Genomic DNA, 23,205 nt, shown 5'->3' with positions numbered 1-23,205 from the left:
CTCCAACATCTAACCATCATCCTCCTCTAGTTTAGTCCGAGTTTCACAGAAATGGCCAGTTTTATCTTGCACCATTTGTAAATGGACAATTGATATTTTTTGTCTTTTCTTTTTGCTCTGCTCATTTTTCTTCCTCTCAGAAACCATTCTTGAACTCGGCTGAAGGTAAGAAGTTGAATTAAATGTGTGTATATTTTTTTTGGTGAACTGTTCGGAAGAGTCCACAGGTGTTTGTTTTGACTCTACAACACTATATTATATTAGAAAATATATATCTGTAAACCCTGTGAGTGAGCCCTTATCCTATTTATTAATTTAAAAAAATAATTCATTAGTGTTTGGAAAATAGAATTAATTTTTTTATGCAACATTATGCATATTTTTCCAGCTAATTTTTGTGTATTAAATAAAAAATGTGTGTTTGCTAATATACATTTTTTTCTTTACTTTGTTGAAACCACTGCTCAGGATTTAGTAACGGGTTAATCTGAGTTTGTCGGGTTAATCTCCTCATTATGACCTCAAGTCATAATTTAAGTACTTGTTTAGAAGCTCTAGATATCGATTTATATATTTTTTTTCTATATTACTCACTATATTACTCACTTTAGTACTTGTAAATTATTTTTAGGATTTTTTTTAACCCCCCCCCACACACACACACTTTCCCTAATTGTGTCTACAACTATTCAATTTCTCTCTAATTGATGTTAAAATTCCTCTTATGAACTTCCCATGTCAGACCTCAATCGATAACTCGAAATTTCTGATTGCGATCCGTGAACAAACATGGCAGCCAGTCATGTCGCGATGGTTTTTTCTTGATTTGCACCATCGACATGGCCGTCTCGCTCCTCCCCTCCTTCCCCTCCCGTTCTCCATCTCTTTCCCACATCTGCATTCTCTCTTCCCTCAGCAAAGCCCCATGCTCAGAGGCAGAGCTCCGGCTGCACTCATGTCCTCCGTCATCGCTCCCTCCAATCCCTCCGGCTCCACGGGACCCAAAGAGGTGGAATTGATCCTGGTGAAGGAGCAGAATGGTGTTCAGTTCACCGCCTCCACCCTCGTTGCGCCAACCGGACAGACTCACCCATCTGGAGAGGAGCGAGAAACCTGGGCCAAGAAAATCGACTTCCTGCTATCGGTTATTGGCTTCGCTGTGGACCTCGCCAACGTCTGGAGGTTCCCCTACCTGTGCTACAAGAATGGAGGAGGTAAGAGAGGGAAATTCTCAAGAGTTTTATTTCATTTTTTGTCAAACTGATAAAAAAAAAAAAAAAAGATTACCAGTTATGCAGAGATGATGATCATTTATTAGAAGCTCCTTCTGGTGAGATTCCTCCACAATGACAACAACAACAGTTCCAAATTCTCTCAACAAAACCTTGCATTTATTAGTACCTAGAAATGTGTTAAGCCAGCACTCCAAGCAGTTCATCACCTCCTCCACCTCATAAGACGTCTTTTTTTTTCTCCAGATGGAAAGTCGAGTCTGCTTCTCCTGTTAATCCAGAACATTCTGAACACTCGACACGACTCATCTGAAAATAAGTTCAGACAGTTATAAAGGATTATTATAAATAACCAGCATGCAAATAAACTCCAACAAGCCAAAGTTTTTATTTATTTATTTTTTTAACCAGTCACGTTTGTTAGCAGCAAAATCCAAGCATCTGCGGAGCTCAAAATCTCTTTTAGATATTTTTATTATATTTTTATATTTAGAGAAGGAAAAAAAAGTACTGATACTTCAATATCCAGTCTATATATAATTCCATTCCATCATTTTTTACATTTTTTTCCCTCTGTATAATCAGTACAATCCTGGCATATTTGTCTTCTCTGTGTTTAATTCATTCATTTTTGTCACAACTTTATCATTTTATACATTAATACTGACAATTTAGCATAGCTTGAAAGCTTTTGATTGTATTATATTTGAATAATTGTATTATATTGTTAGCATTCTTACAGGACACAAAGGCTGTAAAGACACCAGAACTCTGTCCGATCTCAGTACATCAGTTGTTCCTGTTCAGATGCCATGATGCAGATCACACTGTTCTACACCCAAACAGATATCTGATGTCTAAAGCATATCTAATGTCAGGATTTGTGTTCTTTTTACCTCAGCATGCTTAAATATTGTCTGATCTATGAAGACGAGAAGTCTGTTCTCAATAATTGTATAATAATAACAAAATATCTAAATATCTTAGCTTTGTTTAGTTTACATCTTTTAGTCTATACCATAATTTGGTCTTAAAATCTGTTTTTCCCCCTTGTTTGTCATCAATCTATGATCCATCTATCTAGGTCTGATCTCAATAACTGTACAGAATTACATAAATATGCACGTCTTATCTAAAACAATATTTTAGTATTTTTGATTTTTCCTCATCACCAGTGTAAGGTCTGATCTGTTAAGATAAAAACGTCTGATCTCAGCCTGAGCTTCTAGTTTATTTACATGAAGAATTCTTTTAGATTTGTTTTGTTAGACACAGATAAGGTGTTTCCTGCTCAAAATTGATGAATTTCTGAAGTCATGTCTGGTATAAAGGCTTTTTTTTTTTTTTTTTTTTAGATCAGACTAACTCATTCTTCTCAGTATTTTACTGTAACCTAGAAGTGAGCCTTCAAACTAATGTAGCGTTTATAAAAATGATAATTTGCATATAAAATAAATTTTACTTATGTATCAATTTTTTAAAATGAAATAATTAATCAATTTATTTAAATAATCTATTAATATCCATCTCTATAATTAATTTAGTGAGTTTGATATTTGTTTACAGTAACGAATAATAAAATCCAGAACATGTCCGATCTCAATGACGACTTTCTCTCCCTTTTTCCCACCAAGGCGCCTTTCTCGTCCCCTACCTGTTCTTCATGGTAATTGCCGGAATGCCGCTCTTCTATATGGAGCTAGCGTTGGGACAATACAACCGTGAAGGAGCTGCTGGAGTGTGGAAGATCTGTCCCATATTTAAAGGTATAATTTAAACACAGTAACACATTCGTTTATCCTTATCTGCTTATCTAAAAACTGGCTCCAAACGAACAAAAGTGACACAAATACAATAGTGATGATGGAGAGGAACAAAATGTGCTAGAGCTCAAGAAAGTTCATGTTGAGCCTGATTTTGGACTGAATACTTTAATCGAAAGATCTAGAGGATCTTCATCAAATATTTGTACATTCACAACTTATATCATACAGTGTAAACAGGCTAATGCTTAGCTAGCTTGTTGCCTAGCAACATCACTATTCTAACCATATAGCTGTGAGTTTGCCTTCCATCTTTATTTGCAGAAAATTCAGCAATTTATTACCATTATGAAGAATTTAAAAAGCACAATGAAACCATTATAAAATCATACCAATATGAGCGTGTAACATAGGTACGTACCTGCTGTAGCGTCATGTCGGTAATGATATTGGGTGTCAGGCGTCTCAGTGAACACGGCGTGTTAGGTGTGGACATGCACATCACCTGGATGAAGGAACCGAGAGGACACGACTGTCAGACTCCAGACAGGTACCGTTTATCACTCGATTAAAAACCCTGAAACGGGAGACAGTCAAATTGTCTCAAAACACTAAAAGCATGTTGCTTTCACGTTAGTTGACTGGAGGAGAGAATTAACACGCTTCAGGACGCCTCAGATCTGTGTGACCTTCATTTCTCCATAACTTTTACTCGGGTGTGCTGGAAAGTCAGTCATACACATGTCTCTAATATTTATCATTTTACTGAGCTTTGGTGAACACAGCTGACCAACATTTGCACAATAGATATAATTACGTGAGGACTGATTCACTGTATGACCAAAAGTATTCAATAAAGTTCCAAGCCTTATTACTTTACATCTACTTTTGCCAAATATAGAAGGAATACCCAGATCAGGTATAACATTCTGAGCAGTGCCAGGTGAAGTGAATAAGACTGAGTATCTCCTCATCATGGCCCCTGTTAGTGGGTGGGATATATTAGGCAGCAAGTCAACATTTTGTCCTCAAAGTTGATGTTAGAAGCAGGAAAAATGGACAAGTGTAAGGATTTGAGTGAGTTTGACAAAAGGGCAAAATTGTGATGGCTAGACCACTGGATCAGAGCATCTCCAAAACTGCAGCTCTTGTGGGGTGTTCCCGGTCTGCAGTGGTCAGTATTTATCAATAGTATCCTTTAAGTCCTGTACGTCGGCAATGGAGGCTCCACCTTACAATTTACAGGACTTAAAGGATCTGCTGCTAACATCTTGGTGCCAGATACCACAGCACACCTTCAGAGATCTAGTGGAGTCCATGTCTCGACAGGTCAGAGCTGTTTTGGCCGCAAAAGAGGAACCAACACAATATTAGGTCATAATGTTATGCCTGATCTGGGCATCTGAAAGTGTGGAAAAAGAAACTTTACACTTTAGAAAACTTCAATTAATATTTCTAAGAGAACCAAAAACAGTACTTTAAGACAAAAAGAGAAAAATTACAAACGCCTCTTCACATTAATTTAAAGTTAAGTTACTATCACTGATCATGTTAACACAGATAACTAACGTACTGACGGAAAGTTACGCAAAATTACCACAAGATGTTGAGTCTAAATAGCTAAATTGACCACAGGAGATTGTTATTCGGCAGAACGTTAGTCCAAATAGCCAAACCTCATCACAGAAAGTTATTCTGAAGCACCACAGGATGATGTGTATCTAACCTAGCCTGCAATGTTTACCACAGAAACTCATTTATTCCAACCACAGGGTGTTATTTTATCTAGCTATTATCACCTCAGATGGCTATTCTAAATCATGTTACAACATAAAGCTAGCTATCTAGCGAAATGTTCCATAGAAGGTTAGGGATATTAAAGTGAAAGCTAACAGGATGTTGTGACCAGCTAGCCAAAAATGATCAAAATATTACTGAATGTACCACAGGATGATAATCTAATTAACTAAACACAAAAAATGCTAAATTAAACACACAAGGTTATAGAAATGATTCAAACATACAACTAGCTCCTGCTCTAACTAGCCATAGTTACCACAGGACATTACTGCTACCTAAACATACCACAGGTTGTTATATTATCTAGCTAACCTTAGTGCAGGACCGGATTACTCTGAAATATTTAAAGACAAAAGTTTAGTCAAGCTAGCCCAGGTAAAAGGATTAGCCTGTTAAATGTACCACAGGTTGTTACGGAGGTCATTCAGACTAACTAAAGCTCCCACGGGATATTTAGAAACTAGGCGAAGCTACCGTTAGCTTAACTAACCTGAATCTGAGTAGCAGTATTTACCACAGACTAGTTTATCCAAACTCTGTGTGTGTGTGTGTGTGTGTGCGTGTGTGTGTGTGCGTGTGTGTGTGCGTGTGCGTGTGTGTGGAGCTACAGGTGTGTGCTCAGATTTAGAATCCCAACAGACGGAGCTGTCAGAACGAGGGAGAGGAAGAAAGAGAAAAAGACAGACATCTTAATGACAAGCTCTGTTTTCTGTGTGCCTGCCACTCGCTGGGAGATTACTGTAATTACTGCTGATCAACACGTTCACTTCCTCGCGATCGATGCTCTGCAAAGCGCCCAAAATTGCACATGTGCACACAATGAGATGACGCGAAGGTCGTCTCCTAGCAAAAAAAAAAAAAACCTTTTACACCTTAGAGACAGACGTCCCTCTGATCCAGACTGATTTTTTTTTTAAATCACGGGGCAATTAGAAAATCTCTAATATTATAAAACCTCCTGATGACACGCAGGTATGGAGATCACCAGACGGTATCCTAATGCACTTATACTGCCGTCCAGAAGTATTGGCACCCCTAGAAAATGAGCAAAAACCACCTTATAAACGAATCAACAAGAGACGTGTTTCTGAGCTCAGACATTTTTATGTAGTGCTGGTTTCAAAATAATCAGCATGCTTAATTTATATGATATATTTATATATTTCTAATTGTACAACACTTTCCCATGATGTGAGCTTGAAGGATTTTATTTGTTTATACCACAGATGAATCAGATGGTGTTTAAAAACAATAATAAAAACATCTCATGGATTACCAGCAAATTAGAATGACAAAAGATCAGTGAATAATTTAAAATATTCCGTAAAATTGCATATTTGTAAGGAGAAATTATTTAAATGCAGTGTTTTTTGATGTTGGAACAAAGACAAGCTGGTAACAGCAAATGACTACAGATTTTATTTTTTTAAAGAAATATTTATTAATGGAGTGAATTTTGGCAAGGTGCTGAAGAATTTTGCAGAAATGTGAAAGAAATACATTTTTAAAGAACAGATTGTTCTAATGCTAATGACGTTTAAACAAAGAAACATAATTTTGCATTTTTCTTGTGTAATGTTTATTCATACTTTTTTTTTTAAAAAAGGGGGTTGCCAATAAATCCGTAAACATGACTAAATGAACACGAGTGTAAAACTTTTCATGTTTGCTGTTCCTGCTTCACTTTGCTTGTCTGTGATGGAGCTTATTTTCCTCCTGGTTTGTGCCCTGAGGGATTTGTGGATTTATTAATGCTCCTTTAGGCTCTTGATGAAAAAACAAAAAACAAAAAGAAAAACGAGGCATCTTGGTGTGAGGCTGAGGTCGGTGAGATAAACAATAAGATTTTAAAGCTGCAGCTTGATCTAAAAGGTCCATAGCAGTAACAACAATCAAATTTCATTTCTCACTCAGGCGAGAATTTTTGCTAGCTTTTTCCCCCATCCTGTGCTCAGGTGTCGGCTTCACCGTGATCCTCATCTCGCTCTACGTGGGGTTCTACTATAACGTCATCATCGCTTGGGCGCTGTTCTACCTGTTCTCATCGTTCTCTGCCGAGCTGCCGTGGGTCGACTGCAACAACACGTGGAACAGCGCAAACTGCTCCGACCTCAACGCCACCTTCCTGAACGACTCGCACAAAGCCACACCCGCTCTGGAGTACTTTGAGTGAGTGCTAGAAAAACACAAATTGAACTTTAATCAGAAACACTATCTACTCTCTGCAAGCTGGACATGTAAACACAGCACTGAGCTAATATTAGCAAAGTATGCAGTTAGCTTTATGAATGACGTTAGTGCTGTGATCTGTGACGCTGATTATCTAGCTAGCGCCACGGCACATCTTAAGCTCAGCCTTTTTTTTTTTTGGACCCAAATGAGAATGTCATTTTTTTATTTGTTTTTTTTTTTTTTATAGGCGTGGTGTGCTGCACCTTCAGGACAGTGCGGGGATCGATAATCTCGGTCTGCCTCGCTGGCAGCTCACTTCCTGTCTCGCTGTCGTCATCGTCGTTCTTTACTTCAGCCTGTGGAAGGGAGTCAAGACCTCGGGCAAAGTGAGACAATTCACTATGTCGGAAATGCAGATTTAAATAAGCCACAGAAATCATACATAACAGAGTCAGGACATTAATAAAATCATGTGTGTGTGTGTGTGTGTGTGTGTGTGTGTGTGTGTGTGTGTAGGTGGTGTGGATCACCGCCACTATGCCTTACGTGGTTCTGACGGTTCTCCTGCTCCGGGGTGTGACTCTGCCTGGAGCCATGGATGGCATTAAAGCCTACCTGAGTGTGGACTTCCTACGCCTGTGTGATGCTCAGGTACACACGCACACACACACACACACACGCGAGCGTGCGCACACGCACACACACACACACACACACACGCGAGCGCACACACACACACACACACACACACACACACACACACACACGCGAGCGCACACACACACACACACAGAGTTAAGTGATAGTTGAAGTAAATATAGTGTACATTTGTTCAAATGTTTGTGTCTGTTGGGGGTGGGGCAAATTTGCTATACAGGGAAGGAGGGATAGGGTAGACAGATGAAGAGAGAGAAACAGATAGAGGGATAAGGTAGACAGATGAAGAAAGAGAAACAGATAGAGGGATAAGACAGACAGATGACGAAAGAGAAACAGATAGAGGGATAAGAGACAGATGAAGAGAGAGATAAACAGATAGAGGGGTAAGAGACAGATGAAGAGACAGATAGAGGGGTAAGAGACAGATGAAGAGAGAGATAAACAGATAGAGGGATAAGAGACAGATGAAGAGAGAGATAAACAGATAGAGGGGTAAGAGACAGATGAAGAGACAGATAGAGGGGTAAGAGACAGATGAAGAGAGAGATAAACAGATAGAGGGATAAGAGACAGATGAAGAGAGAGATAAACAGATAGAGGGGTAAGAGACAGATGAAGAGACAGATAGAGGGGTAAGAGACAGATGAAGAGAGAGATAGAGGGGTAAGACAGACAGATGAAGAAAGAGAAACAGATAGAGGGATAAGGTAGACAGATGAAGAAAGAGAAACAGATAGAGGGGTAAGACAGACAGATGAAGAAAGAGAAACAGATAGAGGGATAAGACAGACAGATGAAGAAAGAGAAACAGATAGAGGGATAAGGTAGACAGATGAAGAAAGAGAAACAGATAGAGGGATAAGACAGACAGATGAAGAAAGAGAAACAGATAGAGGGATAAGAGACAGATGAAGAGAGAGATAAACAGATAGAGGGGTAAGAGACAGATGAAGAGACAGATAGAGGGGTAAGAGACAGATGAAGAGAGAGATAAACAGATAGAGGGATAAGAGACAGATGAAGAGAGAGATAAACAGATAGAGGGGTAAGAGACAGATGAAGAGACAGATAGAGGGGTAAGAGACAGATGAAGAGACAGATAGAGGGGTAAGAGACAGATGAAGAGACAGATAGAGGGGTAAGAGACAGATGAAGAGACAGATAGAGGGGTAAGAGACAGATGAAGAGACAGATAGAGGGGGAAGAGACAGATGAAGAGAGAGATAAACAGATAGAGGGGGAAGAGACAGATGAAGATAGGGATAAACAGATAGAGGGATAAGAGACAGATGAAGAGAGGGATAAACAGATAGAGGGATAAGAGACAGATGAAGATAGGGATAAACAGATAGAGGGATAAGAGACAGATGAAGAGAGGGATAAACAGATAGAGGGATAAGAGACAGATGAAGAGAGGGATAAACAGATAGAGGGATAAGAGACAGATGAAGAGAGGGATAAACAGATAGAGGGGTAAGAGATAAATGAAGAGAAAGATAAACAGATAGAGGGATAAGAGACAGATGAAGAGAGAGATAAACAGATAGAGGGATGAGGTAGACAGATAGAGGGGTAGTGGGGCAGATAAACAGGCTGGAGCAGTGTAAACGTGGCCCAATGAGTATCTTGTCCATGGTGGTCAGTGTGAGTGGTGGGATGGTGGTCAGTGTTTGTGATGAATTTCGGTGTGTCTCACTGGTCACTCGCTCAAACAGCCTCAAAGCTGCAGTTTGAGAATTAGATTAGACGCATGCGAGCGGCGACAATTTGCAAAATTACCCTGCATTCAACGAGTTCCTTTCATCTCTGAGCTCAATGAGTTCCTGCAATTATCCCTAATGATGGCACTGCGGCCGCTTTGTGTGCCCGTCTCTGTGTGTGTGTGTGTGTGTGTGTGTGTGTGTGTAGGTCTGGATTGAGGCGGCGACGCAAATCTGCTTTTCTTTAGGAGTCGGCTTCGGTGTTTTAATCGCCTTCTCCAGCTACAACAAATTCACCAACAACTGCTACAGGTACACACTGTATACACACACACACACACAACTGCTACAGGTACACACTGTATACACACACACACACACAACTGCTACAGGTACACACTGTATACACACACACACACAACTGCTACAGGTACACACTGTATACACACACACACACAACTGCTACAGGTACACACTGTATACACACACACACACACAACTGCTACAGGTACACACTGTATACACACACACACACACAACTGCTACAGGTACACACTGTATACACACACACACACAACTGCTACAGGTACACACTATACACACACACACACACAACTGCTACAGGTACACACTGTATACAAACACACACACAACTGCTACAGGTACACACTGTATACACACACACACAACTGCTACAGGTACACAGTGTATACACACACACAACTGCTACAGGTACACACTGTATACACACACACACAACTGCTACAGGTACACACTGTATACACACACACACACACACAACTGCTACAAGTACACACTGTATACACACACACACAACTGCTACAGGTACACACTGTATACACACACACACACAACTGCTACAGGTACACACTGTATACACACACACACACACACACACACACAACTGCTACAGGTACACACTGTATACACACACACACACACAACTGCTACAGGTATACACTGTATACACACACACACACAACTGCTACAGGTACACACTGTATACACACACACACACACAAATGCTACAGGTACACACTGTATACACACACACACACAACTGCTACAGGTACACACTGTATACACACACACACACACACATACAACTGCTACAGGTACACACTGTATACACACACACACACACACAACTGCTACAGGTACACACTGTATACACACACACACACAACTGCTACAGGTACACACTGTATACACACACACACACACAACTGCTACAGGTATACACTGTATACACACACACACACACACACAACTGCTACAGGTACACACTGTATACACACACACACACACACATACAACTGCTACAGGTACACACTGTATACACACACACACACACAACTGCTACAGGTACACACTGTATACACACACACACACACACACACACAACTGCTACAGGTACACACTGTATACACACACACACACACAACTGCTACAGGTACACACTGTATACACACACACACACACACACACAACTGCTACAGGTACACACTGTATACACACACACACACACAACTGCTACAGGTACACACTGTATACACACACACACACACAACTGCTACAGGTACACACTGTATACACACACACACACACACAACTGCTACAGGTACACACTGTATACACACACACACACACACAACTGCTACAAGTACACACTGTACACACACACACACACACAACTGCTACAGGTACACACTGTATACACACACACACACAACTGCTACAGGTACACACTGTATACACACACACACACACACAACTGCTACAGGTACACACTGTATACACACACACACACACAACTGCTACAAGTACACACTGTACACACACACACACACAACTGCTACAGGTACACACTGTAGACACACACACACACACACACAACTGCTACAGGTACACACTGTACACACACACAACTGCTACAGGTACACACTGTATACACACACACACACACACAACTGCTACAGGTACACACTGTATACACACACACACACACACAACTGCTACAGGTACACACTGTATACACACACACACACACACACAACTGCTACAGGTACACACTGTATACACACACACACACACACACAACTGCTACAGGTACACACTGTATACACACACACACACACACACAACTGCTACAGGTATACACTGTATACACACACAACTGCTACAGGTACACACACACAACTGCTACAGGTACACACTGTATACACACACAACTGCTACAGGTACACACACACAACTGCTACAGGTACACACTGTACACACACACACACACACAACTGCTAAAGGTACACACTGTACACACACACAACTGCTACAGGTACACACTGTATATACACACACACACACACACACAACTGCTACAGGTACACACTGTACACACACACAACTGCTACAGGTACACACTGTATACACACACACACACACACACACAACTGCTACAGGTACACACTTTACACACACACAACTGCTACAGGTACACACACACAACTGCTACAGGTACACACTGTATACACACACACACACACACAACTGCTACAGGTATACACTGTATACACACACACACACACACACACACACAACTGCTACAGGTACACACTGTATACACACACACACACACACACAACTGCTACAGGTATACACTGTATACACACACACACATACAACTGCTACAGGTATACACTGTATACACACACACACACACACACACAACTGCTACAGGTACACACTGTATACACACACACACACAACTGCTACAGGTATACACTGTATACACACACACACACACACACACACAACTGCTACAGGTATACACTGTATACACACACACACACACACACACAACTGCTACAGGTATACACTGTATACACACACACACACAACTGCTACAGGTACACATTGTAGCACTCTCACACTGTTTACACACGTCGCGCACTCTCACACTGTTTACACACGTCGCGCACTCTCACACTGTTTACACACGTCGCGCACTCTCACACTGTTTTCACACGTCATGCACTCTCACACTGTTTACACACGTCATGCACTCTCACACTGTTTTCACACGTCATGCACTCTCACACTGTTTTCACACGTCATGCACTCTCACACTGTTTTCACACGTCATGCACTCTCACACTGTTTTCACACGTCATGCACTCTCACACTGTTTTCACACGTCATGCACTCTCACACTGTTTACACACGTCATGCACTCTCACACTGTTTACACACGTCATGCACTCTCACACTGTTTACACACGTCATGCACTCTCACACTGTTTACACACGTCATGCACTCTCACACTGTTTACACACGTCATGCACTCTCACACTGTTTACACACGTCATGCACTCTCACACTGTTTACACACGTCGCGCACTCTCACACTGTTTACACACGTCGTGCACTCTCACACTGTTTACACACGTCATGCACTCTCACACTGTTTACACACGTCATGCACTCTCACACTGTTTACACACGTCATGCACTCTCACACTGTTTACACACGTCGCGCACTCTCACACTGTTTACACACGTCGCACACTCTCACACTGTTTTCACACGTCATGCACTCTCACACTGTTTTCACACATCGTGCACTCTCACACTGTTTTCACACGTCGTGCACTCTCACACTGTTTTCACACGTCGTGCACTCTCACACTGTTTTCACACGTCGCGCACTCTCACACTGTTTTCACACGTCGTGCACTCACACTGTTTTCACATGTTGCGCACTCTCACACTGTTTTCACACGTCGTGCACTCTCACACTGTTTTCACACGTCGTGCACTCTCACTGTTTTCACAGAGGTCAGTATACACATACTGTACACAGGCTCACGCTGCAGTACTCACTCACTGTGCAGACACACAAACTACACACTGTACACGTTTTTTTTTACACACAATGTACTCACTGAACATACACTCGTTGTACACATACACAACAGTATTTACTCATCATGCACACTGCACACACTTTATTCTTACTGCAAGACTATACACAGGATTGTACACACACACACACACGGTAATTTCAGTGTGCATACCCAGCTCACATTGTACACACTTTACACACAACAGTATTTTCAACATTGTACACACACACACATTGCACACTGTACACACAATTTACACAATGCTTACACACTGTACACACACAGTAGTCTCACATTGTACACACAACACACATGCTGTAGTCTCACATTGTACACACAACACACATGCTGTAGTCTCACATTGTACACACAACACACACTGTACACACACAGTAGTCTCACATTGTACACACAACACACATACAGTAGTCTCACATTGTACACACAACACACATACAGTAGTCTCACATTGTACACACAACACACATACAGTAGTCTCACATTGTACACACAACACACATGCTGTAGTCTCACATTGTACACACAACACACATACAGTAGTCTCACACTGTACACACAACACACATACAGTAGTCTCACACTGTACACACAACACACATACAGTAGTCTCACACTGTACACACAATACACATGCTGTAGTCTCACATTGTACACACAACACACATACAGTAGTCTCACATTGTACACACAACACACATGCCGTAGTCTCACATTGTACACACAACACACATGCTGTAGTCTCACACTGTACACACAACACACACTGTACACATACAGTAGTCTCACATTGTACACACAACACACATACAGTAGTCTCACATTGTACACACAACACACACTGTACACACAACACACATGCCGTAGTCTCACATTGTACACACAACACACATGCTGTAGTCTCACACTGTACACACAACACACACTGTACACATACAGTAGTCTCACATTGTACACACAACACACATACAGTAGTCTCACATTGTACACACAACACACACTGTACACACAACACACATGCCGTAGTCTCATATTGTACACACAACACACACTGTACACACAACACACACACAGTAGTCTCATATTGTATACACAACACACATGCTGTAGTCTCACATTGTACACACAACACACATGCCGTAGTCTCACATTGTACACACAACACACATGCTGTAGTCTCACATTGTACACACAACACACATGCTGTAGTCTCACATTGTACACACAACACACACACAGTAGTCTCATATTGTATACACAACACACATGCCATAGTCTCACATTGTACACACAACACACACTGTACACATACAGTAGTCTCACACTGTATACACAACACACATGCCGTAGTCTCACATTGTACACACAACACACACACAGTAGTCTCATATTGTATACACAACACAAATGCTGTAGTCTCACATTGTACACACAAAACACACACAGTAGTCTCACACTGTATACACAACACACATGCTGTAGTCTCACATTGTACACACAACACATGCTGTAGTCTCACATTGTACACACAACACACATGCTGTAGTCTCACATTGTACACACAACACACATGCTGTAGTCTCACATTGTACACACAACACACATGCCGTAGTCTCACACTGTACACACAACACACATGCCGTAGTCTCACATTGTACACACAACACACATGCCGTAGTCTCACACTGTACACACAACACACATGCCGTAGTCTCACACTGTACACACAACACACATGCTGTAGTCTCACATTGTACACACAACACACATGCTGTAGTCTCACATTGTACACACAACACACACTGTACACACACAGTAGTCTCACATTGTACACACAACACACATGCTGTAGTCTCACATTGTACACACAACACACACTGTACACACACAGTAGTCTCACATTGTACACACAACACACATGCTGTAGTCTCACATTGTACACACAACACACATGCTGTAGTCTCACACTGTACACACAACACACATGCCGTAGTCTCACATTGTACACACAACACACATGCCGTAGTCTCACATTGTACACACAACACACATGCCGTAGTCTCACACTGTACACACAACACACATGCCGTAGTCTCACACTGTACACACAACACACATGCTGTAGTCTCACATTGTACACACAACACACATGCCGTAGTCTCACATTGTACACACAACACACATGCCGTAGTCTCACACTGTACACACAACACACATACAGTAGTCTCACATTGTACACAAAACACACATGCCGTAGTCTCACACTGTACACACAACACACATGCTGTAGTCTCACATTGTACACACAACACACATGCCGTAGTCTCACACTGTATACACAACACACATACAGTAGTCTCACATTGTACACAAAACACACATGCCGTAGTCTCACACTGTACACACAACACACACACAGTAGTCTCATATTGTACACACAACACACATGCTGTAGTCTCACATTGTACACACAAAACACACACAGTAGTCTCACACTGTATACACAACACACATGCTGTAGTCTCACATTGTACACACAACACATGCTGTAGTCTCACATTGTACACACAACACACATGCTGTAGTCTCACATTGTACACACAACACACATGCTGTAGTCTCACATTGTACACACAACACACATGCCGTAGTCTCACACTGTACACACAACACACATGCCGTAGTCTCACATTGTACACACAACACACATGCCGTAGTCTCACACTGTACACACAACACACATGCCGTAGTCTCACACTGTACACACAACACACATGCTGTAGTCTCACATTGTACACACAACACACATGCCGTAGTCTCACACTGTACACACAACACGCACTGTACACACACAGTAGTCTCACACTGTACACACAACACACATGCTGTAGTCTCACATTGTACACACAACACGCACTGTACACACACAGTAGTCTCACACTGTACACACAACACACATGCTGTAGTCTCACATTGTACACACAACACACATGCTGTAGTCTCACACTGTACACACAACACACATGCCGTAGTCTCACATTGTACACACAACACACATGCCGTAGTCTCACATTGTACACACAACACACATGCCGTAGTCTCACACTGTACACACAACACACATGCCGTAGTCTCACACTGTACACACAACACACATGCTGTAGTCTCACATTGTACACACAACACACATGCCGTAGTCTCACATTGTACACACAACACACATGCCGTAGTCTCACACTGTACACACAACACACATACAGTAGTCTCACATTGTACACAAAACACACATGCCGTAGTCTCACACTGTACACACAACACACATGCTGTAGTCTCACATTGTACACACAACACACATGCCGTAGTCTCACACTGTATACACAACACACATACAGTAGTCTCACATTGTACACAAAACACACATGCCGTAGTCTCACACTGTACACACAACACACACACAGTAGTCTCATATTGTACACACAACACACATGCTGTAGTCTCACATTGTACACACAACACACATGCTGTAGTCTCACATTGTACACACAACACGCACTGTACACACACAGTAGTCTCACACTGTACACACAACACACATGCTGTAGTCTCACACTGTACACACAACACACATGCTGTAGTCTCACATTGTACACACAACACACATGCTGTAGTCTCACACTGTACACACAACACACACTGTACACACACAGTAGTCTCACACTGTACACACAACACACACTGTACACACACAGTAGTCTCACATTGTACACACAACACACATGCTGTAGTCTCACATTGTACACACAACACACATGCTGTAGTCTCACATTGTACACACAACACACATGCTGTAGTCTCACACTGTACACACAACACACACTGTACACATACAGTAGTCTCACATTGTACACACAACACACACACAGTAGTCTCACATTGTACACACAACACACATACTGTAGTCTCACATTGTACACACAACACACATGCTGTAGTCTCACATTGTACACACAACACACATGCTGTAGTCTCACACTGTACACACAACACACACTGTACACACACAGTAGTCTCACACTGTACACACAACACACACTGTACACACACAGTAGTCTCACATTGTACACACAAAACACATACTGTAGTCTCACATTGTACACACAACACACATACTGTAGTCTCACACTGTACACACAACACACATGCTGTAGTCTCACATTGTACACACAACACACATGCTGTAGTCTCACATTGTACACACAACACGCACTGTACACACACAGTAGTCTCACACTGTACACACAACACACATGCTGTAGTCTCACACTGTACACACAACACACATGCTGTAGTCTCACATTGTACACACAACACACATGCTGTAGTCTCACATTGTACACACAACACACACTGTACACATACAGTAGTCTCACATTGTACACACAACACACATACTGTAGTCTCATATTGTACACACAACACACATACTGTAGTCTCACATTGTACACACAACACACATACTGTAGTCTCACACTGTACACACAACACACACTGTACACACACAGTAGTCTCACACTGTACACACAACACACACTGTACACACACAGTAGTCTCACATTGTACACACAACACACATACTGTAGTCTCACATTGTACACACAACACACATGCTGTAGTCTCACACTGTACACACAACACGCACTGTACACATACAGTAGTCTCACACTGTATACACAACACACATGCTGTAGTCTCATATTGTACACACAACACACACACAGTAATCTCACATTGTACACACAACACACATGCCGTAGTCTCACATTGTACACACAACACACATGCTGTAGTCTCACATTGTACACACAACACACACACAGTAGTCTCATATTGTATACACAACACACATGCTGTAGTCTCACATTGTACACACAACACACATGCCGTAGTCTCACATTGTACACACAACACACATGCTGTAGTCTCACATTGTACACACAACACACATGCTGTAGTCTCACATTGTACACACAACACACATGCCGTAGTCTCACATTGTACACACAACACACATGCTGTAGTCTCACATTGTACACACAACACACATGCCGTAGTCTCACATTGTACACACAACACACATGCTGTAGTCTCACAATGTACACACAACACACATGCTGTAGTCTCACATTGTACACACAACACACATGCCGTAGTCTCACATTGTACACACAACACACATGCTGTAGTCTCACATTGTACACACAACACGCACTGTACACACACAGTAGTCTCACATTGTACACACAACACACATGCTGTAGTCTCACATTGTACACACAACACACATGCCGTAGTCTCACACTGTACACACAACACACATGCCGTAGTCTCACATTGTACACACAACACACATGCCGTAGTCTCACATTGTACACACAACACACATGCCGTAGTCTCACATTGTACACACAACACACATGCCGTAGTCTCACATTGTACACACAACACACATGCCGTAGTCTCACATTGTACACACAACACACATGCCGTAGTCTCACACTGTACACACAACACACATGCCGTAGTCTCACACTGTACACACAACACACATGCTGTAGTCTCACACTGTACACACAACACACATGCTGTAGTCTCACACTGTACACACAACACACATGCTGTAGTCTCACACTGTACACACAACACACATGCCGTTGTCTCACACTGTACACACAACACACATGCTGTAGTCTCACATTGTACACACAACACACATGCTGTAGTCTCACATTGTACACACAACACGCACTGTACACACACAGTAGTCTCACACTGTACACACAACACACATGCTGTAGTCTCACATTGTACACACAACACACATGCTGTAGTCTCACATTGTACACACAACACACACTGTACACATACAGTAGTCTCACATTGTACACACAACACACATACTGTAGTCTCATATTGTACACACAACACACATACAGTAGTCTCACATTGTACACACAACACACATACTGTAGTCTCACACTGTACACACAACACACATGCTGTAGTCTCACATTGTACACACAACACACATGCTGTAGTCTCACACTGTACACACAACACACACTGTACACACACAGTAGTCTCACACTGTACACACAACACACACTGTACACACACAGTAGTCTCACATTGTACACACAACACACATACTGTAGTCTCACATTGTACACACAACACACATGCTGTAGTCTCACACTGTACACACAACACACACTGTACACACACAATAGTCTCACACTGTACACACAACACACACTGTACACACACAGTAGTCTCACATTGTACACACAACACACATGCTGTAGTCTCACACTGTACACACAACACACACTGTACACATACAGTAGTCTCACACTGTATACACAACACACATGCCGTAGTCTCACATTGTACACACTGTACACACACAGTAGTCTCACATTGTACACACAACACACATGCTGTAGTCTCACATTGTACACACAACACACATGCTGTAGTCTCACATTGTACACACAACACACATACAGTAATCTCACATTGTACACACAACACACATGCTGTAGTCTCACATTGTACACACAACACACATGCCGTAGTCTCACATTGTACACACAACACACATGCTGTAGTCTCACATTGTACACACAACACACATGCCGTAGTCTCACATTGTACACACAACACACATGCTGTAGTCTCACATTGTACACACAACACACATGCTGTAGTCTCACATTGTACACACAACACACATGCTGTAGTCTCACATTGTACACACAACACACACTGTACACATACAGTAGTCTCACATTGTACACACAACACACATACTGTAGTCTCATATTGTACACACAACACACATACTGTAGTCTCACATTGTACACACAACACACATACTGTAGTCTCACACTGTACACACAACACACACTGTACACACACAGTAGTCTCACACTGTACACACAACACACACTGTACACACACAGTAGTCTCACATTGTACACACAACACACATACTGTAGTCTCACATTGTACACACAACACACATGCTGTAGTCTCACACTGTACACACAACACGCACTGTACACATACAGTAGTCTCACACTGTATACACAACACACATGCTGTAGTCTCATATTGTACACACAACACACACACAGTAATCTCACATTGTACACACAACACACATGCCGTAGTCTCACATTGTACACACAACACACATGCTGTAGTCTCACATTGTACACACAACACACACACAGTAGTCTCATATTGTATACACAACACACATGCTGTAGTCTCACATTGTACACACAACACACATGCCGTAGTCTCACATTGTACACACAACACACATGCTGTAGTCTCACATTGTACACACAACACACATGCTGTAGTCTCACATTGTACACACAACACACATGCCGTAGTCTCACATTGTACACACAACACACATGCTGTAGTCTCACATTGTACACACAACACACATGCCGTAGTCTCACATTGTACACACAACACACATGCTGTAGTCTCACATTGTACACACAACACACATGCTGTAGTCTCACATTGTACACACAACACACATGCCGTAGTCTCACATTGTACACACAACACACATGCTGTAGTCTCACATTGTACACACAACACGCACTGTACACACACAGTAGTCTCACATTGTACACACAACACACATGCTGTAGTCTCACATTGTACACACAACACACATGCTGTAGTCTCACATTGTACACACAACACACATGCCGTAGTCTCACATTGTACACACAACACACATGCCGTAGTCTCACACTGTACACACAACACACATGCCGTAGTCTCACATTGTACACACAACACACATGCCGTAGTCTCACATTGTACACACAACACACATGCCGTAGTCTCACATTGTACACACAACACACATGCCGTAGTCTCACATTGTACACACAACACACATGCCGTAGTCTCACATTGTACACACAACACACATGCCGTAGTCTCACACTGTACACACAACACACATGCCGTAGTCTCACACTGTACACACAACACACATGCTGTAGTCTCACACTGTACACACAACACACATGCTGTAGTCTCACACTGTACACACAACACACATGCTGTAGTCTCACACTGTACACACAACACACATGCCGTTGTCTCACACTGTACACACAACACACATGCTGTAGTCTCACATTGTACACACAACACACATGCTGTAGTCTCACATTGTACACACAACACGCACTGTACACACACAGTAGTCTCACACTGTACACACAACACACATGCTGTAGTCTCACATTGTACACACAACACACATGCTGTAGTCTCACATTGTACACACAACACACACTGTACACATACAGTAGTCTCACATTGTACACACAACACACATACTGTAGTCTCATATTGTACACACAACACACATACAGTAGTCTCACATTGTACACACAACACACATACTGTAGTCTCACACTGTACACACAACACACATGCTGTAGTCTCACATTGTACACACAACACACATGCTGTAGTCTCACACTGTACACACAACACACACTGTACACACACAGTAGTCTCACACTGTACACACAACACACACTGTACACACACAGTAGTCTCACATTGTACACACAACACACATACTGTAGTCTCACATTGTACACACAACACACATGCTGTAGTCTCACACTGTACACACAACACACACTGTACACACACAATAGTCTCACACTGTACACACAACACACACTGTACACACACAGTAGTCTCACATTGTACACACAACACACATGCTGTAGTCTCACACTGTACACACAACACACACTGTACACATACAGTAGTCTCACACTGTATACACAACACACATGCCGTAGTCTCACATTGTACACACTGTACACACACAGTAGTCTCACATTGTACACACAACACACATGCTGTAGTCTCACATTGTACACACAACACACATGCTGTAGTCTCACATTGTACACACAACACACATACAGTAATCTCACATTGTACACACAACACACATGCTGTAGTCTCATATTGTACACACAACACACATGCCGTAGTCTCACATTGTACACACAACACACACACAGTAGTCTCACACTGTATACACAACACACATGCTGTAGTCTCACATTGTACACACAACACACACACAGTAGTCTCACACTGTATACACAACACACATGCTGTAGTCTCACATTGTACACACAACACACATGCCGTAGTCTCACATTGTACACACAACACACATGCCGTAGTCTCACATTGTACACACAACACACATGCTGTAGTCTCACATTGTACACACAACACACATGCTGTAGTCTCACATTGTACACACAACATACATGCCATAGTCTCACATTGTACACACAACATACATGCCATAGTCTCACATTGTACACACAACACGCACTGTACACACACAGTAGTCTCACACTGTACACACAACACACATGCTGTAGTCTCACATTGTACACACAACACACATGCTGTAGTCTCACATTGTACACACAACACACACTGTACACATACAGTAGTCTCACACTGTACACACAACACACATGCCGTAGTCTCACATTGTACACACAACACACATGCTGTAGTCTCACATTGTACACACAACACACATGCCGTAGTCTCACACTGTACACACAACACACATGCCATAGTCTCACATTGTACACACAACACACACTGTACACATACAGTAGTCTCACATTGTACACACAACACACATACTGTAGTCTCACATTGTACACACAACACACATACTGTAGTCTCACATTGTACACACAACACACATACTGTAGTCTCACATTGTACACACAACACACATACAGTAGTCTCACATTGTACACACAACACACATACTGT

General features: G+C 41.9%; 1 protein-coding gene across 1 annotated transcript in view; it reads left to right on the top strand.

The window, feature by feature from the left end:
* The window catches only part of slc6a3 (solute carrier family 6 member 3), a 33,107-nt gene continuing 9,902 nt past the window's right edge, over positions 1 to 23,205 (top strand). The window contains exons 1-7 of the mRNA XM_058373890.1: positions 1 to 165; positions 917 to 1,214; positions 2,867 to 2,998; positions 6,751 to 6,964; positions 7,215 to 7,353; positions 7,484 to 7,618; positions 9,536 to 9,639. Coding sequence (XP_058229873.1) covers positions 926 to 1,214; positions 2,867 to 2,998; positions 6,751 to 6,964; positions 7,215 to 7,353; positions 7,484 to 7,618; positions 9,536 to 9,639 — 1,013 coding nt within the window. The 5' untranslated portion in view covers positions 1 to 165; positions 917 to 925. The remainder of the gene's footprint in view (positions 166 to 916; positions 1,215 to 2,866; positions 2,999 to 6,750; positions 6,965 to 7,214; positions 7,354 to 7,483; positions 7,619 to 9,535; positions 9,640 to 23,205) is intronic.

This window comes from Hemibagrus wyckioides, linkage group LG01 (genome assembly GCF_019097595.1).
Source record: "Hemibagrus wyckioides isolate EC202008001 linkage group LG01, SWU_Hwy_1.0, whole genome shotgun sequence".
In the NCBI taxonomy this organism is placed as follows: domain Eukaryota; kingdom Metazoa; phylum Chordata; class Actinopteri; order Siluriformes; family Bagridae; genus Hemibagrus; species Hemibagrus wyckioides.
Note: the sequence above shows the minus strand (reverse complement) of the source record. Positions and strands in the feature narration are given on the sequence as shown.